Genomic DNA, 26,173 nt, shown 5'->3' with positions numbered 1-26,173 from the left:
TCAGGCTCAGCTGTAACATTTACTTCTGTGTGTCGTCGGAGCTCTGAGGCTTCAGCTCCCAGAAGGAAATGGAATAATAGTACCGGCTTGTGGGATTGTCCTGAGGACAGCCGGCAACCAGGTGTGGAGCATGAGCCAGAGGCTGCCTGTGACAAAACAGCAAGGGCCTTAGGGACCAGGGCCATCACTCACCACTCTGCTCCTGCCCCACGCCTGCTTCCTGTGCTGTTGCCCACAGGCACATCCAGTCATGTGCATAAATTCAGTTACTGCCACAATCAAGTGCAAACCAAACAATATTCGGGATCTCCTGGTCCTCCACATGCTTTCCAACCAAGTAAGGTTCCTGCTGCAAGTGTGCAGTGATGACGGACGGCAGGGTTACAGACTGAGAATTTGGACTGGCAATGGGCTGATGAGTTAACATTGATGGTCTGCTGAAAATCCGAACACGGAGGACCATTGCAACCAGTCTCGCTGTGTAATACAAATCCTTGAGACTGGGATATCGCTCAACCATGTATTTTAGGCTGAGCGCTCACTCCATAGCATCTTAATAACAATAGTAACCGGGTGAAGAAATTAATCTCCTATCTACTTTAGAAACCCAGAGGTTCATGGACCATTTACTTAAAACAGGTTGAAATGTTCAACCCCAGGCCTCTCCAAGTATAAAAACCTTATTAACATCCCCATTGCACCTTTTTTTTTTTTTTTTTGCGGGGTGGGGGAAGACTTCCTAATAATTTTCATATTATTCAGTGTCTCCCAGAAAAGTGTAAAGAACTGAATTGTTAAAGACTTGTTACTCAAGTTATTTTAATTAAAGGAACATTTGGTACAGAGGGGATGTTTTAAAAATGTTTATACCTTTCCAGTAGCCAAATTCACATGATGGGCCCACTCAACCTAAAAGAACGCTTGGCGGCCATAGCAACTGTCCCTTCTCTGCCAAGGCGTTTTCTGCTTTTAACCACCTCCTCTCTTCCCATGCTTATACGTAAGTCTATTAGCATCCCAAGATCATGATTGACCTCTTGCTACTGCAGCACAACCAAAGAACCAGCACCCATCCTACATATGGAGGTCCACATGGGCCAAGAAGATGCCTTTCCAGGTCCTTTCCATAACCTTCTCCACTCATACATCCCTGCCATGCATTTACATAACACATACACACACACACACACACACACACACACACACACACACACACATACACACACACATACACACACATACACACACACACACACACATACACACACACACACACACACACACACACACACACACACACACACACACACACACACACACACACACACACATACACACACACACACACACACACACACATACACACACACACACACACACACACACACACACACACACACACACACACACACATACACATACACACACACATACACATACACACACACACACACACACACACACACACACACACACACACACACACAAATACACATGCTTTGTTAACAGCATTGACCCGAGTGATAGATTTGGGTGGTTTTTGTTTGACCATCTATATTTTTATTTCTACACCAGTTGAGGCCATCTCAGAGCCTGCTACATAGTAGCTCAACTATCTCCTTGGGTCTGTATCTCATACCTGTAGATGACTAAGGAACTTGCTGTCTTAGTTACCATTCTATTGCTGTGAAAAGACACGATGAGCAGGACAACTCTTATAAAAGCAAGCCTCCTAGTTAAATGCTTTCTTTTATGAGTTGCCTTGGTTATGGTATCTCTTCTCATCAGTAGAACAGTGACTAAGACAGTTGCTGATACTGAAAATATCAGATAATTTACATAGAAGTATGACTTCTGGCCATTATACAAACAATCAGAAGCTCCCCATACATCATTCACTGCCCTTCAGTTAAGTGTCTTCCTGTGGGAGCAAATAGCTGGCCATGTTGCACTATGCCATCAGCCCAATCAGTGCCTGCTGCCTGACACTAGACTGGTATCTGGCCAGTGCCCGCTATTATCTCACTCCTTTGAACATTTGACTTCTGTCCATATTTAACTGATATTTCTACTCCCTGGTGTACCTTATTCAGGCAACTGACGGGTCTAAGTTGTTTATTTTGACATCTTCTGAGAAAACTTGAGGCAACCAGTTTTAGATGACATCTTCTTGTTTCTTGCTTTGTTGCATGAAGTTGGCTTCCTGGGAGCCTCCTCTTTCCTGATGAAGCTGTCAATTATCCCAAACTTCTGTTCTTCTCTTGTCCTCCTACCTCCCAACTTCTGACATCACAACATTATTTCTGATTTGTGATCCTTGTGGCCAAAACTATCCTTATTGGCATCTGTAGCCAAATCTAAGAGTCTCTGTCCATAGACTGATTTGTAAAATTTTAAAAAATCAATAACTTCCATTTATATTATGTGGATGTCTCGATGGTTCACTGAAGATCTAAGTGATAGACTGTAATTGTGTTTCTTTTATTTATTTATTTATTTATTTATTTATTCACTTTACATCCTAATTACTATCCTCTTCCAGTCTCCCTTTCCACATCCCCTCCCCCATCTCCCAACTCCTTTCTCCTCTGAGAGGATAGAGCCTCCTGTGAGTCTCCTCTTACCCTGGCACAGTAGGTCTCTGCAGGGCTAGGTGCATCCCCTCCCATTGAGGCCAGACAAGACAGCCACGTTAAGGGAATGGATTCTACAGATAAGCAACAGTTTCAGGGATAGCCCCCCTGAAGTTCTTCAGGACCCACATGAAGACCAAATGGTACATATGCCAGATATGTGCAGAGGCCTAAGTCCAGCCCATGGACACTCTTTGGTTGGTGGCTCAGTCTCCGAAAGGCCCAAAATGTCCAGGTTAGGTGATAGTCGAACTTCCTATTGAGCCCCTATCCCTTCAGGACCCTCAGTCTTTCCCCCAACTCTTCCATAAGAGTCCTCAAGCTGCATCCCATGTCTGGCATATTTTCTTTCTAAAAAATATTTTTATTTTATGTATTATGTGTGCTTGCCTACATGTGTATATGTGCTCTATGCATGTATCCATGTCCTTGGGGACCAGAAAAGGGTGTCAAATCCCCTATAACTGGAGCTACAGCTGACTGTGAGCCACCATGTAGAAAACGAAACCTGGGTCCCCTACTTTAGCAACAATTGCTCTTAACCACTGAGACCTTTCTCTAGGTCATAACTTAACATTTTTTTCTTACAGCCTCTTTCCCTCCATTGAGTTTCTATCTTTCTTTATTGGTTTCATCCATTATTTCCTTTTATGTAGCCCTCATTATTTATCCATTCTCCAACCACATCCTAATCAAGTCATTATCCTTAATATCTTTCTCCCTTGTCCCTAGTTCAGAGCTCCAGTCAGTGTTGAGGATAAACAAGGACCACTGATTCATTTCTTGGGATGGATTCAATGGTGTCTGAACCCCAGACTACCTCCTTTCTTGGCTTCTCATTTTATTTTTGCTGTAGCCCATCCTCCAGTCACTTTCTCAGGAAAGTGGTATGTTAAGTGAGAAGTAAATTTTTAGAATCGTTACAGTCTGGAAATGTCTCTATTTGCTAACAAACTGAAATAAGGACTTAGTAGAATATCAAAGTCTGAATTGCTCAGTTTTCTTCCTTGAAATGCAGAAGTTAGAGAAAAGACTGAAGGAGCTGAAGGGGTTTCCAACCCTATAGGAAGAACAACAATGTCAATCAACCAGAGCCCACCAGAGCTCCCAGGGACTAAACCACCAACCAATGTGTACACACAGAGGGACCCATAACTCCACTCACATATGTGGTAGAGGATGGCATTGTCCAGCATCAATAGGAGGAGAGCCCTTGGTCCTGTGAAAGCTTGTTTCCCCAATGTAGGGGAATGGCAGGGGGTTGAGGTTGTAGTGGGTGGGTGGGAATGGGAGCATCCTCACAGAAGTAGCGGTGGGAGGGGGAAGGGGTATGGGAGAGGGGAGAAAGGGGATAACATTTGAAATGTAAATACATAATATTCAAGAAAAATAAAATTAAAAAAATGTTAAAAAGAGGAGAAACGCTGAACAATTTCGGCTCTAGTCTGCTGAGCTGCCAGCATCCTGCTCCCCTTTCCAGAATCCCTTTGACTTTATTATTCACAGTACCCGATGCTCCACACTGATGTATTTAGCTTTCATTCTTTATTATGTATTGACAATTTCATATATGTATGTTGGTCATTTACACACATGCTTATTGACAACTCTGAACTTTCCCTCTCCCACTGAAACTCCTACTCCCTGCTCCTGCTTCTGTGTGTGCATGCTTTGTGTGTGTGTGTGTGTGTGTGTGTGTGTGTGTGTGTGTGTGTGTGTATCATTGAGTTTAACTAGGGTTGATTGCATGAATATAGATAGGGTTATTTACTTATCCACAGTGGCTACATTGTTGAAGAAAATGACACCCCTCCCCCAGGAACTATTAACTGTCAACAGACCCTCAGAGAAGGGTGGACCTTCATCAGCCCCTCTCTTATCCATCATGAAATGATGATAGGCTCAGTCTTGGACAGGTCTTATACATTAACTACAACTGCTATGAGTTTGAATTGAACAACCATATGATATCCAGAAGACACTATTTCATAGCACAATTGCCCATCTTCTAGCTTTTATGTTCTCCTACATCACCACACACACACACACACACACACACACACACACACACACACACACACACACACACACACCCCACTTCTGCAATGCTCCCTGAGTCCCAGAGGAAGTCTTACCAATGTCTTTTTTAGGACTAGTCAACAATCAGTTAACTCTCAGTGCTTTGAGCAGTTAAGAATCTCTATGCTGACCACCACACACCACCAGAAGAAGCTTCTCTGACCAAGGTTGACAGCAGCATAATCCATAGGTATAAATATATAGAAGATAGTTCAACAACATGTCCAGTTAGCAAAATAGCAGAGCCTCAGGTCGTGGAATTTTGGCCATGTTTACAGTATGAGTTCCCTCCTGTGGAGTAAGCTCCAATCCAATCAGAAGGCAGCTGGACACACACACACACACACACACACACACACACACACACACACACACACACCCCAGTAGCAGTCATGCCATTATTGAACCAGTGGTCACATTTTGTTTAGCAGGTTGCAGTTTGAAGGGTTCACAGCTGGGTAAAATATTAATGACTTTTCCCTCCCAGCGCAGCCAGCTTGATACCTTCCAGGACTATGAATGCTAGCTGGCAGGGAAGCTTCCAGGTCAGCCCTAGCTTGATGCTCTTTATCCTACAGCCAAAGTTTATGGTATCTTCAGCAATAGGGTATTACCATCTGGCTCTGCTGTACAAAGGAGAGGAATGGCAGTAGCCTGCATTATTTTGGATGAGTTCTGGGGCCTCCCTGACCCATGGCTTTTAGTGCCATGCCTTGGCACTTAGACTTTCACTTTTAGACAATGGTTTCCAAGAGGAGTATTATCTACCCAATGCAAGATATATTCTTTCGAAGTCTTAATTATATATTTAATAAGCTTGCATTGCAACATAGTAGATTTCTGTACTGCTTTTTCGTAACTTCTTAGTTTGAGATAAGCCCTACCCCACCTTCTTGTCTTTCCTGTCTACTTCCCAACTTCTATCTTCACTTCCTCCTCAAACACAGCTCCATCTTTTTCATGTCAACTGTTTCTAATATCCCATCTTTTATATTATTCATGCTGACATAGGAGACCTACAATCTTCACCTCTAACATATTGTTTTCCTCTTAGGCAATTGCCATTTTTTTTTTAAATCTTATCTTCTGTAATACAGGTAGATTGGATGTTGATCCTCCTAACTTTGTTCTCTATTTTCCGTCATCTTTTGTCACTGTTCCTTTCCCCAGGCTTTCTGGGAGATTTCTGAAGCTTTGTGTAGTTTCTTAGATAATCGTTGTTACCCACACTCGAATCACTACTGTTTGTTTACTTTGTATTACTGTTTCTTTATTGTTTGTATTATTGTTTGTTTACTTTTGTATTACTATTCATTTGCTGTTTCTTTACCGTTTGTTTACATTAACAGTAAAATGATGGAGATTCCCAGTAGCAGTTTTGCTCTCCCCCCATTTAATAAAATTCTGTTCTCATGTCGTAGCTGAAGCACCTTGGACCAGGCTGAGAACTGGTCGTGAGGTCTTCAGTGCTGTTCTTGTTGCTATTGGAAGTTCTGTCTTTTCCTCCCACCATTGTTTACTTTAATCTAGGCATTCGCTAACATCTTCTGTCTGTTGTGCTGATGCCACAGCCACTGCAGTAATGAGCACGGCAGCTGTGATCATCTGTGGAAAACCTACAAAGACGTGAAAGCTGGAGGGGGGTTGGGAGGGAAGAGGGGCTAGAAGGAATAGGAAGATAGGGGAGGATAATGGGGCAGAAATAATATGGTCACAGTACACTGTACCTAAGTCAGAAAAATGCCGACAATTCAAAGAAAAGCTTTGTAAAAGCTAGTATTAACTCGGCAGATAAAGGCATCTCTAACTGATAGGATTCCTTCCTAAGATCAGATGAGGTACGCCGGATGCACCCTAACTACCTGAAGCTCTCTTTCATGGTGATGCTGAATTCTACACTTGGGCAGACATACTCCTTGGGGTAGTAATAGATTCCTGTTTGCTACCCACCCTGTCACACTTCCAAAATCTCCACTTGCTGGAAGGCTGTACAGATAGATGCCACCTCTGGTGACCTATGGGAGCCACAGTCTCCTTGCCTATACCTCTCTAGCCATCCTACCCTCCATTGGCATGGCCTTCCATCATCTTACTGGACGCTCCCACTCCTGAATAAGGCCCACTGATTCACAGCGCATAGAGCTTATGCCTGGTGTAATTGCTTCCTAGTCAGTTCAGCGACAGTTTGGGAAGAAGAGGAGATGATGGGTGTGCTCAGTTTCTTACTGTTAATCCCATGCCTTGCCCACTTCTTTTTTAATGTGTTCTGTTGTGTAAGTTCAGAAACCATCTATGTATCTTACACCATAGCAAGAGCCCAAAAGGCAGCCTAGATTTCAGTTACTGCACAGACGCAGGACAGGTGCTGAGGTATCTGCTGTGCACCCCTGTGTGGTCGCCTATGTGAATGTGCATTCTAAAGGTGACATTAAGGTGACTTAATTCTTGCTAAATTTGGAAAAAGAATTGAGGTTATAACTTTCCTAAAACCATCCTGCCCTTTCTGATTATGAGGTGGAATTTATGAGGGATAAGTAATAGTTTCAGCAGAAGGCAGCCAGCCCAGCCTCATCCCAATCGGCATATACGGTCAGTGGCACTCCCAAGTCCACTCTGTGCCTGCAGCCGTATTCTAGTTTCTCCAGGTCTGATGTGTGTTTGCCTCCAACAGCAACAGCTGTGCTTTGTAAACTCACTGAAATCCCCCTCCCCCCAGCACAAGGAGAGGTGGGACTCACATCGTTCCTCTGCTGCGTTCCCATCTCACCTCATTGCCTATACACAAGTCAGAGCTCTTAGCTTTGACTACACTTCTCTAGGCTTCTATCTCGTGCTCCCCACTGCAGGAAAAAGCTGAGGTTGTCTCTGGGCACTCCCTGAGATCACCCCTCACTGGGCTTCCTTTCCTCCTGCTTCCTCAATGTCCTTAGTCACTTAGCCTTCCCCTGCCCAGCATTTCCTTCTAAATTCTCTCCCCACGAAGCTTTATCTCAGAAGCACTAGAGGTAGCTTGTAATTACTGACCGATTCCATGTCCTTTCCTCAACAGCACCTTAATGAAAACCTGGCAAAGCTCACCACCAAGTTTGAGAAAGCAACAGCAGAGAAACTCAAGTGTCAGCAAGAAGCAGAAGTGACCGCGGGCACCATTTCCCTTGCAAACCGTCTGGTGAGTGTGAACTCTAATTACATTAGTGGTGCTTGTCAAGTGCCTCAGAGGTGTGAATAGATGAGCTCAGCGCAGTGCAGCTTTGGCTCGCCTGTGGGAGGGAGAGTATATTAAAATGTGCAGAGATGCTGGGACTGTGACCTGAGAAGTGTGGGTACTCAGTCTTCTCTGTTCAAAGCCAATTTCATAAGGAGGTAGTTAAACCAGGGAGTACACTGGATCTACCAGATAGCTGACACAGGCATGGCCATGCTTCTCCAATATACATAGGCCAGAGGAGCTGTCATATTGTGAGTCAATCCTAGAGTTCTTGTCCATGTGTGAGATTAGCGACTTAGAAGCAGAAAGGAATGACTGATCCTAACATATCTGAACATGACCTTATTCATGCACACCTGTGTATACACAAAGGGAAATATGGGAGAGAGGAGCAGGCTCTAATCCTCCTGAGAAAGCAATTCTAAATGTTAGAACAAAGGTGTTGCTTTTAGGACATCTGTAGCTATATAACAAATTAACACACACACACACACACACACACACACACACACACATAAATTATCCAAGGGGCATATATATATATATATATATATATATATATATATACATATAACACATATATATGTATATGTACCTGTCATTGGTTGGGATAGGAGAGAGTTGATACTGGTGGGGGTAGGACCAGGGGAAGGTACAAAATGAGTTAAGTGGTGTTGCGTGTCTCCTGAATTTTTTGCCCAGTGTTTTAGAAGGTTACAGTACATACTGTTTATAAGACTAAGACTTCCCTTCTTGTTTCATAGGAACTGTTTTTGGAAAATAAAATAGTACAGTAACAATTCTACAATATTTCAGAATTTTGTGGGGGCAGGGATTTGGGTAGAATTTAGCTTTCTGTGTTGTCTCCATGCCTGAGGAATTCAGTGTTACTCAGCCCTGGGGCTGGGCTAGGTTGGAGAATGACTTCCTTCTCCTGATAGGTACCTTAACAGGTAAGGCTATTAGGGGGGACTCAGAAGGGCTCTCTCTCTGTGTCTACATGAAATCTCTCTAGTAGAGTCATTGGCTAGGATGGAACATCTCTGATGACTCTAGTAAAGTATATGCTATCCCAGGACTCTATAAGCCAGCATTTCAAGAGACGAATGTCACTTCTATAAAGCCTGGAACCAAAATCCAGCACAGTCCCAATCACTTCAATCTTAGTCCATCAAAATAGTTACAAATTGAAGGGTCTATAAATAGACCACTATTACTTTTGAAATAGACAACCTGCTAACCTACTATGCGCTCAGCCTATTAATTCTAACCTGCTTTTATGAGGGCAATGTAACCAACCTTACCATGTTTTGCCCTTCTTATGTAATCAGCTTTTATAACCTAAGCTAATACAGAGCTTTAATATTAAACTGTGTGTTCCCATGCCCACAACCCATAGTCAGCTATGTGCAAATAGACAACCATTACTTCTGTCTTCTGTCTGTTTTGTTTTGTTTTGTTTTGTTTTGAGATGGGCTCTTACCCTGTAGTCTAGACAATCCTCCTGCCTTGGCTTCCTAAAGTCTTGAGATTACAGATGAGAGCTGCCATGCCTAACTTTTGATGAGTGGTCAAAGAATCTGTGGCCTTTTAACATTTCTCATGGCTTGCCTTTCTAGCCTCCCCAGCATGGAATACTGGAGATGAGCTTCTGCTGAGAGCAAATGCTCTTAGGCCTTGAGCCTTTGCAGCACTAGCTTCGCCAAGGTAGAGAAATATATCCAATTTCTATCCCAGCCTATTTCAGCTACAGCCATATTTCCTTTAATCAGTAGTAGCCCCACTGGACTGAGCCATGGTTTAGTGACGATGTTAGACCACATGTTTTGCAGTTGCTGTGTGTGCTGATGTTGCATTAAGACAAAGAAAATAGAAATAAAAGAGAGGAAGGTTCCTCTTGGAGTAGTTTAGACCAAGAATGAAATAAGTAGGATTTTCACCTCTCTCCCTATGTCTTCCGTGTCTCAAATTTCTGCTCTGTGGCCGTCTGTTGCATTTATCTGATCTGTACATTTTGTCTGTCCCTAACAAAGGACTTTGCTTCTTGTTTATTGAACAGAACAGAAATCAATGGTATGGGAAATGGATGGGGGATATTTTTCAACCGAAATCTTTAACAGAATTTTATCAGAAAGAGGTTATGACCATTACTGACCCAGAATAGCTCTCAGAACCCCATAGATGTATTATCCAATATTCACATGTTGTTCCCAATATTTATTGGATATTTGTTTTAAGGTTGTTTTTAATCTGTTGGCTGCTTTCAGCAAATAATTGCCACAACATTTACACATACATACACTTCATTATGAGTCAGGGGCATGGGAGTACAAATTTAAGATTAAAGCTTTGCGTTAGCTCAGGTAAGCAGGGCAAAACACAGTAAGGTTGGTTATATTGTTCTCATAAAGGCAGGTTAGAGTTAAACAGGCTGAGCACATAGTAGGATAGCAGGTTGTCTACCTAGACTTAAACAGTCTCAAAGCATATCATCAGTTTAGATGCAAGGATAGGCAGAAAAAAAATGTGTCTCCCCAGTTGCAGGTGGGACAAGCTCCTATGCAGTCATTAGATGATCAGTTTTATAAAAAATAATTTGATTTGGAGAAGGCGCTTCTCAGACATGCAAGAAATCAAGCCAGATCTGGCTGGTCCGCCTCCCATCTAGCTCTTTACCCAGCTCCCAAACCTCAGCACAGCCTTCTCCCTCGATGGGGACTCCTCCATATGTATTTCCATGGAAGGTTATGGGGCTGGGCGTATGGATGTATGGACACGAAAACAACTTCTGGCTCTACCAACAGAGATTCTGTAGAGAAACTTGGACTTCACTGTTCTAGTCTAATGTGACAGGGCTTTGTTGAGTTAGCAAGTCCCTTCTACCTCTGTCAGCTCTAACAATATATGATATTCTCCCAAGAAGAGAGATGTCTCCCAAATATGAGCCAGGTCAGTTGAGATGTGTTCTGCAGTCCCTGGTGTTTTGTATGCACTCATGTGTACACACCTTCTATCACTCCCTTGATTCACCCCCATCTTTCCATCCACTGGGGAATTATTTAAGGCACAGGGACCTGATTTTATTTTCCTATATCAAGCACTTCGGGAGGAGAAAGAAGAAAAGGCTAATTTTTGAACACGCCTTACAGACAAGGCACTATGCTGAGTGGGAACATACAGAAACATGTTTCACAACATTCCTGGAGTTGGTCTAGCTGTCTCCACATGTAGAACAGGCAGAATGCTGCAGCCTGCACTCAGAGCCGTTACCATTCCACAGCCTATGTGATGCACAGCGCAGAGTAGGGGCTGTGTGCTGGAGTGTCACCTGCCACCAGAACATGGCTTATTGGAAGGGCTGCAGGACACACAATGACTTACCGAGACTTCTGTGGGCACATGGCCTGTCACCTCCTTGATTGAATACATGGCTCTGTGGGCTCCATCTGATGCTTCCGTCTCCTTTCTTCCTTTTAAATGGTAGGTTGGAGGACTTGCTTCTGAAAACGTACGGTGGGCAGAGGCCGTGCAGAACTTCAGACAGCAGGAAAGGACATTATGTGGTGACATTCTGCTTACTACAGCCTTCATTTCCTACTTGGGCTTCTTTACCAAAAAGTACCGAAAGAGCCTCATGGATGGGACCTGGAAACCCTATCTGAGCCAACTGAAAGTACGTATGGCCTGAATTTGTCCTGTGTGTGCCATTGAGATCCTATGACCATAATAACTCAGACCTTCATGTACTCAAAGCTTCACGTATGCACTGCCACTCCAGCCTGAGTGGCATGGGACATACATGCAACCTTCCCTTAGCATATTCTTACCCTGCAGGCTCATCAGTTCCCAAGCACTACCCAAAAGTTTAAAGTGTCCTACATGCCACGTCAGTGGAATGCAAATGCCATCATCCCAGGCCAGAATGGCTTCAGTATGTCACAGGACGATAGAGGTAGTTAGGTCCACTGGATCTTTAGCAGGAAGAGTGAGCACAATTCATATTGTACCCTTAGGTGTATCCCAAAGTCCACTCACAATTATAGCCCTAGAATGCAAACTGTATTTCTGTATAGTGATGGATGAGTTTTCCCAGATCAGCTCATAAAATTCTGAGTACTTGATAATTTTGACGGACTGGTTTAAAATGGTTACAATCCTGGGAATAGCACAGAGACTAGCTCATCAGTAACTAGTGGCACTAGTTGTGTTAACTCTTTGGACTAACAGCACTAGTTGAGCTATGATATCATTCATCATGAACTCATGGAGGAAGAAGTGCCAATCAGAGAAGATGAATGGCTCTTAGCAGCATAGAGGGGTTGGGCTTGTTGGAGACTCATAAGTGTTTTGTGCCGCACACTCCTTTGGCGGTGTCTTAACCTGTTTTGGGTGCTATAACAGAGTGCTGGAGAGCAGGTGATCAATAAAGAACTGATATTTACTGGTTTGTGATGCAGCAGTCTGGTAAGTCTGCTGCAGACCTCAGTATGTTGACATCCCATTACAGAAGGCAAGAGAGTGAGAGCCAAGGACATAGATGAAACCAAATTCACATCTGTGACCCATGATCACAGGACCTAATTCACTCCCATGGTATCAATGGGAACCATTTATAGGGTAGAGCCGCAATGAGCTGCTCACTGGGGATTAAGTTTTTAGCACCTAGGTTTTGGGGAACACATTCAAACCACATAAAGCAAAGTCTGGCAAAGTCTATGAATCCCAGAACAATGTTTTATTCATAAGATTACAGTGAAAATATGGCAAAGCACATTTCTGGTTTTGTTTTATTTAGTTTTCTCCACAAAGCTCAGGCCTATCTCAAACTAACAATCCCCTGTCTCTGCCTGGCTACATAAAGCTTCTCCAAGGAAATAAGCCATGTGGTATTCTTATCCTGAGATCAGAAATGTGTTTTAAGCTTGGTAGAGTATCATTTATATGTAACATCTGTGTAATTACAGCAGTTAGCGAGGCTGAGATGAGGATTGTGAGTTCAAGGCTGGCGTGAGCAACATAGGAAAGATGTTGGAGGGAAGGAAGATAAAAAAAGAGAGTGTGTCTTAGTTAGGGTTTCATTGCTTGTAAGAGACTCCGAGAACACAGCAACTCTTATAAGGACAGCATTTAATTGGGACTGGCTTACAGGTTCAGAGGTTTAGTTCATTATCATCAAGGCAGGAGCATGGTAGCACCCAGGCAAACATGGTGCAGGAGGAGGTAAGAGTTTTAGATCTTCATCTGAAGGCTGCTAGAAGACTGGCTTCCAGACAGCTAAGACGAAGGTTCTAAAGCCCATGCCCACAGTGACACACCTACACCTACTCCAACAAGGCCATACCTCCTAACGCCCTGGGTCAGGCATATTCAAACCGTGGTGGGGGTGGGGAGGAAAGGAGAGAGGGGAGAGAGAGAGAGAGAGAGAGAGAGAGAGAGAGAGAGCTTGATACTATATTATAGGTCATCTGTTTCCTTCTTTTAACCTTGTTTAACCTTTGACATTGTGGCATGATATTCTCACCTATAAATTTCACACCTAAGGGGTTGGGATATCAGTGGTAGAGCTCACTAGAAGGCAAGGCCCTGGTTCAGTCCCCAGCTCCGAAAAAAAAGAACCAAAAAAAAAAAAAAATTCACACTCTAGATTCATGTGATTGAGCTGAAAAAAAAAAAAGAAACTCACAAAAATGTCACCATGTTTTAAGTAAGTGGATGACTTTTGGAAGACCACATTCAAAGCTGTCCTGGGCTGCCACTTGAACATACCTAAAGGAAAAAGAAATGGTTTAAATGGTTTTCCTGAGGTAGCTAGGCAAAACTGCAAAAGACAGTTGAATCAAAGAGTTTAAGTGGTGTTAAGTCTAAACCTTAAAACCATTATTCTAAATTAAAGTGGCCAAACACAAAAGGTCACATCTTGTATGATTCCATTTTTATTAAATATCCAAAGTAAGAAAATCTATAGAGACAGAAAACATATTAGTAATTGCCAGGAGCTTACAGTAGAGAGACACAGGGCAGGATTGTTTAATGAGTCCGAATCATCCTTCGGGGCCATGAAAATACCCGAGAGTAAATGGACCAAGCCGAAGGCTCCATAACCCTGTGACTGTGCTATCCCCCTCCCTGCCCATACACACACTGAACTGTATACCTTCCAATGGTTCATTTTACATTGTGTGAATTTTATCTGTTTTTAAAAGTGCATAAGCCAATGGAAAAGATTGTTTATAGGAGAATTAGGTGAATTAGGTGTCAAGACAGAAAAACAGAAAGGATTCTTCAGTCCTGAGAGTACATAGAGTGGAGTTCTCAGGGCTGAGGCTGTGCTCAAGGTATGCTTGCTTGGGGGATGGAAGAGAATATGGACAGCCTTGAAGAGAGAAGATTGGGTTGGGGGAAAGGAAGCTTCCCTGGCCCTTTACAAAAATAAATGAGAGGAGAGTAGTGTGTGAGCTGGTACTGCCACCAGAAAACTGCCTTGAGAAACAGAAATATGACAGAGAAGTAAATATTCATGTGGTTGTAGACATGATTAAGATCAGGCTGGCAAGATAGCTCAGTCTCCAAGCCTAACTACCTAAGACAGATCATGGAGACCCACATAGTACAGGGAGAGAGCCAATTTTCCCAAATTATACTGTGACAACGCTGACATGCATGCCATGTCATGTGCTCACCCACCCACATACATACAGACGCATGTACATGCAATAAATAATACTTTTAAAGGCATAAAAAGCATATAAAGGAATGTGACTTAGATGAATATACTAAAGAATAAAGAATTGGTCACAGGATAAATTTCTATTGTTCATCCTTCAAGGTGGTTTCAGCAATAATCACATAGCTAGAAAAGGCCACATCAGGAGGATGTTGGGTCTTGCTTTTATAGGGATTATGTTATGTAGTTATACTATGGATTCTCCCCCACAGAAGTAGAGTTTTCCATTCAGAGTGTCACCTCTCCATCAGGTTCCCATTCCAACCACCCCAACCCTGGACCCCCTGAAGATGCTAACTGATGATGCTGATGTGGCCACCTGGCAGAATGAGGGTCTCCCAGCTGACCGCATGTCCATGGAGAATGCCACCATCCTCATCAACTGTGAGCGCTGGCCACTCATGGTCGACCCCCAACTGCAAGGCATCAAATGGATCAAGAACAAATATGGAGAAGAACTCCGTGTCACCCAGATCGGCCAAAAAGGGTAAGTGGGTGGCCACACAAGTTGCCACTGTTGTCTTTTGTATAAGAAGAAAACATTTCGTGGAGTAAACATAAGCCCTGGTGGCTTATTTTCCCTCTTCTGACCTCCCCAACAGGTAACTCCTGATTTTTGCAAGTTTTCTCAGTTTAAGAAGTATTGAAGCAAGATACTTGGGTATCAGCTCTGTGCTACTGACTCTTTCTCATTAGAAACCATGTGCTGTCAGTAGGATGACTGTAGCTCATAATTTATTTTACATTTCATAGGAAGAGAAGAATCCAAAGGTCCAACACAGAGAAATGGTAAATATTTAAGAAAGCAGAAACACTGCTACCCCAACCATTGTATAACGTGTACATGTATCAAATTATCACTCTATACCTCACAAGGATATACAACTATTGTAGGCCAGTTAAAAGGATGCTGTACTTCTCATCTCATCTGGGCATACATTGTCACTATCTTTGGTGGTCATCTCTTTGACAATTATTGTTTATCAAATATACAGTTTCAGAGTCACCTAGGAGTTAAGTTTCTGGGATGCCTGTTGGGAATCGTCTTGTCCATGTTAGCTTCCAGCCCTTGATTGAGTTAACTGAAGTGAGAAAACCACCTTAACAATGGATGGCACTATTCCCTAGGCTTGGCTTCCAGACTATATAAAAAGGAGAAAGGTTCTGTGGTAGTTGGAATGAAAATGTTCCCCATGCTCATAGGGAGTGGCACTATTAGGAGGTGTGGCTTTGTGGGGGTGGCCTTGTTGAAGGAAGGGTGTCACTGAGGGTAGACTTTGAGGTTTTAGAAGCCCAAACCAGGCCCAGTGTCATTCATTCTTCCTGCTGCCTGCCTGTCCGGATGTAGACTTTCAGCTACCTCTCCAGTACCAGGTCTATCTGCATACTGTCATGCTTCCTGTCTTAGTTTGGGTTTCCATTGCTGTGAAGACACACCATGACTAAGGCAACTCTTATAAAGAACAACATTTCACTGGGACTGGTTTACAGTTCAGAGGTTTAGTCCATTATCATGAAGGCTGGAGCATGGCAGAGTACAGGCAGGCAAGGCATGTGAGGAACTGAGAGTTCTACATCTTGATTGGAAGGCAAATAGGTGAAGACTGACTTCCAGGGAGCTAGGAGGAAGATCTCAAAGCCCACACCCCTAATGACACACTTCTTCCAACAAAGCCACACCTACTCTAACAATGCCACTCTTCCTAATAGTACTATTCTATGGGCCAAGTATATTCAAACCACCCACCATACTTCCCATGATGATAATAATGAACTAACCCTCTGAACTATAAGCCAGCCATGATTAAATCTTTTCTTTATAAAAGTTGCTGTGGTCATAGTGTTCTTCATAGCAATAGCATTGACTAAGTCACTAACTGAGCATGGACATTCTATTCCTTCTTGTTTGGGGCTATGAATGCCACTTAACCAGCTGCCTCAAGCTCCTCCCTCCAGACTTCCCCTGATGGACTGTACCCATGTGCCAAAATAGACATTTTTCCCCTTAAACCAGATCAAGCCTGAAGGCACATTGAATGTAGACCAGCAGGAGTCAGGGACTGCTCTAGAGGGAAGAAGGCAACCTGGTCACTGGATTAGGTTTACTTTATTCATCCTGGCTCATGGGCTCTTGGGTTTTGCTGCCAGTTTGTCCTCCCTCTACAACATGACTCTTCTCATGATGTTAGACATGCACCAGCAGGCTCAAACTGACATCAGTGGAGGCCATCTGACTGACACCTGTCACTCCACGTTCACTGCATCAGAGAACACAAAGCATGAGGACTGTGAATGGACAAAATAAAGGAGTCCCCAGGGACCTGCCTGGCAAAAACAATTGTCAGGAGGAAGTGGCTAGACCAGACTATCATGTGGCCTTAGGGAAAAAATCACAGAAGGAAAGCCCTTGCCCACAAATGGGACTGACAGTGATAGATGAGAAGTCACAAGGTAAGGTTGTGCCATTGAAAATGAAAAATGTCCAGAGCAAGGCTGGCCTCTTGCCCCAGAGTGGCTGCAAAATGCTCCCATACCCTTATGAATTGATGGAAGGGATTAGCCTAGAAGAGTGTCCATAAAGGAAGAGGGCCAGGAGCCCCTGACCATGACAGCTCAGGAACCATCAGGTCCAGTACTAGGGGATCAGGTCCCTCTTCTTGTGACCTTCATTCACATGAAAGAATACACAGCAAACAAGTAATAAAAGTAAAATTAAAAAAAATAGTATATGTTTCCTAGGACTCCCAACACAGCTTAAACACAGCTTATTTGTGGGTTAACTGGTGGTGGTGTGCCAGCTTGCACTGTGAGCTAAAGGGATATGCCATGTGCCAGTTTAGAGTTTTCATAAAGTAGATAAAATCTGTTCTTAAGTATAATAAATGTCTTATTTTACATGTGTAAAAATCTACTTTGGAAGAATATTCAATGCCTTGGGGAAATGTTTACATTTTATATATAAAAACTAGGTTATAAAGCAAAAGTGTCATATGAATTCAATGATAAAAAAAACTAAAATTGAAAATGTAATGTGGTCAGCTCTTTATACCTACAGGCTGCACAGAGACACAGGCTGCCAACCCTGTGTCTGAAATAATCGGGAACAATTGTGTGTATAACATATGCAGGCATCCCCACCCGCATTGTTGATAATCCTATGCAACCACCATTACCCAGCATTTCCCGGAATTAAATATTATAAATAAGTGTATGGAAGGATGACTGCAGAGTGTATGCACACATGACATCATTTCATGTAAGGGTGTAGTTGAACCATTTAATGCTATCCCCGTCTAGCTTATAAATGAATGAGACTTAGACTATGCTTATTTTGTTTTTAACAATTACTGAGAGCAACCCCTAATCTACTGGCCTGCCTGCTTCCCCAGTGGTGTACCCCAAATGCTTGTTTTTTCTCCTGGCCATAGTTCACCTTTGATGGTAGCCTCCTCCTCCTCCCTTCCTCCTCCTCCTCCCTCCCCTCCTTCTTCCTCCTCTCTCTCTCTCTCTCTCTCTCTCTCTCTCTCTCTCTCTCTCTCTCCACTCTCTGTAACCCCAACTATATTAACTCCAAAACTACTTACCTCTAATCCCTACAGAAATTATCTATAGTTATTTTTATTTAACCAATAGTTTTAAATTGAGCAGTTGTTGATTTTGTTTCCCATGGGGACCCAAACCAACCCCCCACCACCCAGTACCAAAGAGCCACCCAAATAAGCAGATGTCTACAGTAAATACTGAACTTTAAATAACAGACAGAGGGTTTGTGGTTAATTTTCATATTTCTTTTTATTTTGTCATATCTACTAAAAAATGTTTTTAAGAACCCCATAAATGTCATTTGAAGTAGAGATAAACATAGCAGCTGAAGACATTTCTGGAAGCTATGCCTCCCTGTCCAGCACTGTATTTCCCTCAGAGGCACAGTGGATGTGTTAAATTGCCTCAGATGCATGCGTTGGTGTGGACTCACACTGCCTAACTTTCTCCTCAGCTGCCTTCAGACCATAGAGCGTGCTCTGGAAGCTGGAGATGTGGTGCTGATTGAGAACCTTGAGGAGTCCATTGATCCTGTCCTGGGACCTTTGCTTGGGAGAGAAGTCATTAAGAAAGGACGGTGAGACTTGGCTGCACAGCTGCCGTGCTCAGAACGGGTCCACTGCTCTGGTTAAAGCTATTGAGAGGTCACTTCTAAAACTTTTACCCCTGGGCTTAGGTCAGGAAGCTGGGTGCAGCTAGCCCACCTTCCTCTCACTTAGCATCAGGGCATTTCATTGCCCTTGGATTCTAGAAGCCTACAACTCCCTGCCCTGTTTCTACAGTACACAATTTAATGGGAGGCCTAAGGGAAAGGGGTCAGAGTCAACAGACTTCTAAGACATACATTTGATTCAAGCCGAATGTGTGAGGCTCAGAACTCAGGTCCCAGTCAGTTTGATGACAGGGTAGAGAGAGGAAGTTTAGAGGAATGAGAAAATGAAGGAAGTAGAGGGGCTTCCATCTCATATGATAGACATGCTAATTAACATGAGAGTGTGATTAACTCTGGGGCCATCCTTACCTATTTCCTGTTGTTGTAACAAAAGACTCAAGGTTAAGTAGTTTATTAAGAAAATTCATTTGTGTGGTTCACAATTTTAGAAACAGATAGTCCAAGGTTAACCAACTACATCCAATAAGAGTTTTTTGTGTTGGTTTGGCTTTGGGGTTTTTGTTTTTGTTTTTGTTTTTGTTTTTTGTGATATCATAACATGATAGATAGCATTGTGGCAGGAGTCCATGACAGGGGCGGGGGGGGTGTTATCATGATGAGACAGAAAGCAAGAGATTGTAGAGGTTCCAGGCTTACTCTTTCAGAGTCTAATCCACTCCTGCTAGACCCAGGCCCTTCCCAAGAGACAGCATTAACACTTACAATTAACACTTACAATTACCTTCCACCTCTCGGACAGACAGACAGATAGACAGACAGACAGACAGACACACACACACACACACACACACACACACACACACATGCACGCACCCAACCATACTATAAATATAGAAGGTCTGGTTTCTAGTACATGCATCTTTGGATAAAAACCATGTCTAAGCCTTAGCAGAAACCTTACTGGTTGCAGAGTTCCCAGTTTACCCTTCTGTGTTTCAGGTTAGACCTGCCTCTGTGTTTAGTTATTTTCACCCATCGAAGTCATTCCTTTGCTAGCCTAGAAAAAGGAAGCCCTCTAGCTGCCTAGGACGATCTTCCTGCCAACTGCAAGCAGATGCCCCTTCTGGCAAGTTCTGTGCTGCCATCTGCTGGGACATTCTCATAGTATCCGAATCTATACTGACAGTGGGAACGACTCTGTCTAAAGCTTTACAGTATAAAATGAAGCATGAGACAAAACTTAATCTTTCCAGCCTGTTCCCAATATTAAGGAAAAGAAAGGTCATAGGTAGTTGTTGGATATAATTAGGAAAAATTTATGAGACTATGATAATACTATTGACTGTGCTCCTATTAAAAAAATAAATCTAAAATTATACCTGAAGGCCCCCATCCTCTGTGTTCCAGGTTCATTAAGATTGGAGACAAGGAATGTGAATTCAATCCCAAGTTCCGGCTCATCCTTCACACCAAGCTGGCCAACCCTCACTACCAGCCTGAGCTGCAGGCTCAGGCCACCCTGATCAACTTCACAGTGACCAGGGATGGCCTGGAAGACCAGCTGCTAGCTGCTGTGGTCAGCATGGAGAGACCAGACCTGGAGCATCTGAAGGTGTGTCAGAGATTCACTGAGGAAGGAAGGAATGGGTGCCCTCCACTGGGTCCTGCAGTGTAGCCACTGTAGGAACAGGAGTGGACAAGTTTCTCCTAAAATCCAGCAAAGTAGGTTCATCAAGATATTGGATGAGTCCCAACCCTACCTAGTCACCTGGGAATACCCAGTTGGGAAAGGAAGAATGTGGTTGGCTGAAGAACAGAAGCAGAAAGCTAGAAGAGGTAACATTCCTGTCCCCAAGAGTAGGGCCTGGCTCAGTGCTCTGATATGAGAGCATCTGATCTCACTACTCACATACAGCCATCCAAAGCCAAGTAGGATTAAATTATGCATGGGTAACAGAAACAGGCTCATCCTGACTGGGTTGTGTCTTAGCCAGTTTAAGGTACATGTCAAGCAGCATAAAGAGCCTGGGTCCTATCACTTCTGCAGTTGGGGACCATGTTGCTGGTATAGCTATTCCTTGTGAGGCATCTTTTCTTGGCTTGCTGGCAGTGCCTGCTCACATAACCTCTTATACATGTGTAGAGCTAGGAGCCCCCTCTTACGTTTCTTCTAGGAATATTAATCCCATCTAGCAAGAGCTCCCCTCTATGACACCTAAGTACGTTCCTACATAGTCCGTTGGAGGATTAGTCTTAGCATACAAATTTGAGGGAGCATAGTTCAGTCCATGCCATGAGCATGCTTTCCCTTCTCTCTTTAGGTGTGATTAGGTTAGATAATATAGGCCAAGAAGGGAAACCAACCTTTCACAGCATATGTGAGATTGAGTCCAAACCTCCCTAGAACTCACCCCAGACCATCATATACTGTTAAAGACACACTCTAAAGCCCAAGTCTACAAGCAAGATTATTGTGTGGAAGACCCAAAAGGGCCCAAGGAAGATCATGTAGCCATCTACAGAGCTTACAGACAAGCAGAGGGGAGCACAGGAAGTAGAAATGCAAGCTGAGAAATAACGTCATTTTAGCTACTAAAAAGAATTTTTGGAAAATGAAACTAGGTAGTATAGAAAGCTACAGGGCCAAGTTGGCCTCAAACGCATCATTATCATGTCTCTGCCTCCCATTTGCCAGAATCGTGTGTGTGTGTGTGTGTGTGTGTGTGTGTGTGTGTGTGTGTGTGTGTGTCTGTGTGTCTGTGTGTCTGTGTGTGTGTCTGTGTGTGTGCATTCATGCAAAAGGTACAGTTTAAAGGAGTTAATTTAAGTAGTAGTCATCAGAAAGCTTCTATGAAGCGTTGGCCTTTGAGCTATTTCCTAAGCAATTTGAAAGCCTCTAGGAACAGTGTTCCCAAAAGGGAATATCCAGTCCTACCCTCAGGCTGGACTAATGTTTTTAAGAGACTGAACAGGGCTTAGAGCGATGGATCATGCTCCTTCTCTTGTAGAGGATCCAAGTTCTGTCCCCATCATCCATGTGAGACAGCTCATAACAATCTGTAACTCCAGCCCCAGGAGAGCTGACACTTTCTAGCCTGTTTGGGCACCTATACATGTCCACATACAGGCACATGTACACATAAGTCATACATGTAATTAATAATAAGTTAAAGACAGGGGAGAGAGAGAGAGACAGAGAGAGAGAGACAGACAGACAGAGACAGAGAGACAGAGACAGAGACAGAGACAGAGAAGAGAGGCATGGCTAAAAGCCCTAATATGTAAGTTGTTCTTAACTGAGATCAAAAGATTTCACAACTCAAAGATGCTAGGGCTATCTGGAGTTAACTCTCATCTGCCAGTGTACAAATAAAGAGTGCTCAGTGCTTTAGGATGCCCAGCCAAATGATCACAGAGCAAAGACGACCTGAGAGTTGCTGGGATTCCAGTCCTGCCCTGGCCACAGCTGAGGACCTTGTTAGAACTGCATGAGGCGGATGAGTTTGTCTTTTAAGTACTTTACTGTTCATCTGATGCCAGCAAACAGCAGACAGAACTCTATGGAGAACTAAACTGTTTGTTACTCTACTCTCTGCTCATGAGTTCTATGTAGTGATCGCATAGCACAGAACTATTAAGTGTGAGGACTGGGAGTCACAGATTACTCACATGCAAAGAGCACAAGCCAGCCCATGTTCTCCATTCAGTGGGGAGTTGTGTCCTGGAGCCCCTCAGATACTAAACTGCTGATGGTCTAGTTTCTTATGTAAATGATCTATTTGCATAGAACGTGCCCACCTCCTCTCACATACTTCAATCACCTCTGGATTACTTCTAACACCCACTATGTTGCAAATGTACACTGATCACTCATAGGCTGCTGTTCCGGGAACAATGACATGGATAGGTCTGGTCATGTTTGATTCAGCTGAAACTTTAACCACAGTTTCAGGCTAAACCACTTGCATTTTCACTCCCAGAATCATGGCAGTCAACTGTACAGACACAGCTGGGACCCCACTCACCTGCTCACTTCTGCTCAGAGTCAAAAGCATCCTGCCGCTGTACCCTTGGTACCCTCTCTCCGCAGGGAGAGACTCTGGCCCTTCCAACGTTTATCTATTCAAGCCTGTCCTAGAGTAAGAGGCTATGGGGTCTCTGACTCCTCTTGCTTGATGTTTACAGTCAGATCTCACAAAGCAGCAGAACGGTTTCAAAATCACCCTCAAAACCTTAGAGGACAACCTGCTGTCTCGCCTCTCTTCAGCCTCAGGGAACTTCCTGGGAGAAACAGCCTTGGTGGAGAACCTGGAGGTCACCAAGCAGATGGCTGCAGAGGTGCAGGAAAAGGTACGCCCACTCTGGGACGCCTAGAGGCCCAGACCACATGTGCCTTTGGCTCCCACTTCCTCTGATCTCAGAACCTGAATCTGGCTTCTGTTTCCATCTTCCCAAGTTTCTTCTAAAAAGTCCACACATATAAAGGCAGTGCTGCTTGGATGTTACAGGTTGTCAAAAAGACATAAAGTTAGTAGACATGTTGAGAGTGATACAGGGAAAATTAGAGGAGAAAAATGGGGGTGGGTATGATCAACTTTATTATATACAAGTATAAAATTCTCAAGAATAAAGAAAAATATAAATTTTAAAAGGTGTTTTAAAAGTCCAGGCACAATTCTAGAGTGACCTCTGCCCATCCTGGCTTTCTAGAAGCTACTGCCTTCTAGAAAAAGCTTTTGATATTTCCATTTCACAAACCACTTAAGTCTGAGTGGGGCTCTGCTTTTTCTGCAGGGAATGGTGCCCACAGAGAATGCCAACGTTTGTAGAGTCACCTCATAACTGTCTAAATTGAATAATTCAGATGTGATTGTGTCCTAAGATAATCTCCTGGCTGACATAAGGATCTCAAAGTCTGATTTTAATGAGAAAACATTAGTACAATCCCAAGAAACTCAGCTCTTAACAATATCATCCTGGGAAACAGTTACAGTACACAGATTTCCTCCTACATCGCATGTTGGGAAAGCTGTTTCCCCGTGGAGACTAGAAAATGACTTGATGAGAAAGAGGACTCAACTCTTCACCCTTCCCACCAAACCCCCACCCATGTGCACGCCCTTCTGTATTTTCTCCCTGCCCAGATCAGACCAGTTCTGAGACTGTCCCCAATGAGGACTTCTCACATCTATAATGGGGACCCAGAACCAACAAGTCTCTGAAGGAGTGTGCTAACTGCCTGCTTCCTAAGATTCCTCCAAACAGGAAAGGCTTTGTTCAATGTAGGGTCAACATCAGAAAAGAAAGAAAGGCCTTGTATGTGCAAGACCCTGTGTTCAGTCCTCTATACCACCAAAATGTTAAAAACAGAACAAGTAATAAGTCATAAGCAGCCAGGTCTGAACTAAGCAATAATGGTGATTACATTGAAAAGACCCAACCTAACTGAATGGCTGCTCTCCGAGGAAGGTTTACCGTCCGTCATCTTGGAAGCTATATCTCCAGGGAAGTGGGGAGCCATGCAAGCCTGAAAGTGTAGAAAGTCCACAGCTCTGATCCCGAGAGACCAGATCAGAGGGTGGGCCAGCCCTGCTGATCTCTTCTCACAACATCCTTCCTTGCTTCGTCTTTTTAAAGTCAACGAACCACTGCTTGCCACATGCCAGACAGAGCTTTCTCATCTCTATTGTCCTCCCTTTTAGAGGCTCTTTTCCCCTTCCTCATCCATCTAATAGGTATTTAATTGAAAGGTGCCAGATTTCTAATTCCATGGCAGCATTTGGGGCTACAAGCAGCATGAGTGGATTATAAGGAATGGTGGGCCTCTAAGGCAAGGCCCTGAATTCACAGCAATGAGAGGAGATGTTTAGTGCAATGGGTCTGGTGAGATCATATAAGTCATGGTAGATGAGAATTTTGTCTATAGAAAAATGGAGAATCAGTTGCCAATGTCATAAGGCGTAAGGGGCAGACTTGAGGCTACTATTGGTCCATGGGTGGATGTGTACAAGTGGGAGAAAGATGCAGATAATCAGAGACGGAACAGGCAGAAATGAAGGTAACTCATCTCTGACTGACTCTATAAAGCCAAGGGGGCTTAACAGCAGGGACATGTGGTGAGAAATCTATCACTTGGAGGACATCGGAGGGCAGTTGTGCAGACAGTGGCGGTTAGGACTGTAGGACGCACGGAACTGCATTCTGTCCTGTGATGGTATTTTAGGGACTCCAGGAGTCAGTCTTATCTGCTCCAAATGAGGGAGTGGTGTTCAGATATGATGTTGGGAGAGAGGTGGAAATTTAGAATATTTATGGAAAATTAGAACAAGTTGACTAGAGGCACAGAGATTAATGAGCAATGCTAAGCAGTTGGGGGGCATTAAAAAACTAAATCTGTAATGACAGTGACTGAAAATTATGTGATTTTAATGCTCTTCTGAGGTTCAGCTACTGAACTTAACCAATTTATATTTATTAGCATCATTGACATATGGTAGTTGGATTTTTTTCTTAGAGTTCTTATTAGCATTTTCATCTCAAGCATTACAAATTCTTGTAGACTCTCGGCCATAGGATAGCAGATCTATTTGTGTAGGGGTGTCTCTTATTTAACCTCTGTGGTGTTACTCACCCCACTGAGTCCTGCTTCTAGCGATCACTGGTCCAATCTCTGCTTCTGTGCCATCCATTTTCCAAGCTAATAAAAACACAAAATGCTTGGGCTGCTATGCCTGGCTTATTTTACTCAACATAGTTCCTTCCAGTTTCATCTCCTTTATCAGTATCAGAACTACAACCCTCCTTTTAGCTGAATAATAATCCATTATGGATATCTACCATGTTTTCCTTCATCTATTCATGTGTCAATGAACATCTTGGTTGGTTCTATGACTTGGCTATCATGAACTAAGAATGCTGTTATAGTAAACTACCTTTGAACACATGCAGTTGATCCTTTAGATATGTGCCAAATGGTAGATCAGAGATGAATTGTGCTGTTTGTTTTGCTTTTAGTTTTGGTTTTTACTGTTTTCCATGTTGGTTATAGTACTCTTAAAAATATTTGTCTATTATTTTATGTGTATGAATGTTTACATGTATGTTTGTGCACTATTTACGTTCCTAGTGCCTGTAGAACCCAGAAAACAGTATAAGATCCTCTGGAACTAGAATTATAAATACTTGTAAACTACCACATAGATGCTAGAAATTAAGCCAGCGTCCCCTGAAAGAGTTTCAAGTAGCTATAATACTTATGTTCTCATCAACTATACATAAAAGTTCTCCTCCTGCATCCCTACAAAATGTTCTTTTATTAACTTTATAAATTGACATTAAAAACAAACCATTTTCTTAAATATTTTTAAGGTTTT

The 26,173-nt window shown here is 43.1% G+C and overlaps 1 protein-coding gene across 1 annotated transcript in view; it reads left to right on the top strand.

The window, feature by feature from the left end:
• Positions 1–26,173, top strand: part of Dnah9 (dynein axonemal heavy chain 9) — a 343,066-nt gene that overhangs the window by 261,395 nt on the left and 55,498 nt on the right. The window contains exons 51-56 of the mRNA XM_032914418.1: positions 7,762–7,881; positions 11,405–11,593; positions 14,896–15,131; positions 18,642–18,764; positions 20,208–20,412; positions 22,986–23,150. Coding sequence (XP_032770309.1) covers positions 7,762–7,881; positions 11,405–11,593; positions 14,896–15,131; positions 18,642–18,764; positions 20,208–20,412; positions 22,986–23,150 — 1,038 coding nt within the window. The remainder of the gene's footprint in view (positions 1–7,761; positions 7,882–11,404; positions 11,594–14,895; positions 15,132–18,641; positions 18,765–20,207; positions 20,413–22,985; positions 23,151–26,173) is intronic.

This window comes from Rattus rattus, chromosome 9 (genome assembly GCF_011064425.1).
Source record: "Rattus rattus isolate New Zealand chromosome 9, Rrattus_CSIRO_v1, whole genome shotgun sequence".
NCBI lineage: Eukaryota > Metazoa > Chordata > Mammalia > Rodentia > Muridae > Rattus > Rattus rattus.
Note: the sequence above shows the minus strand (reverse complement) of the source record. Positions and strands in the feature narration are given on the sequence as shown.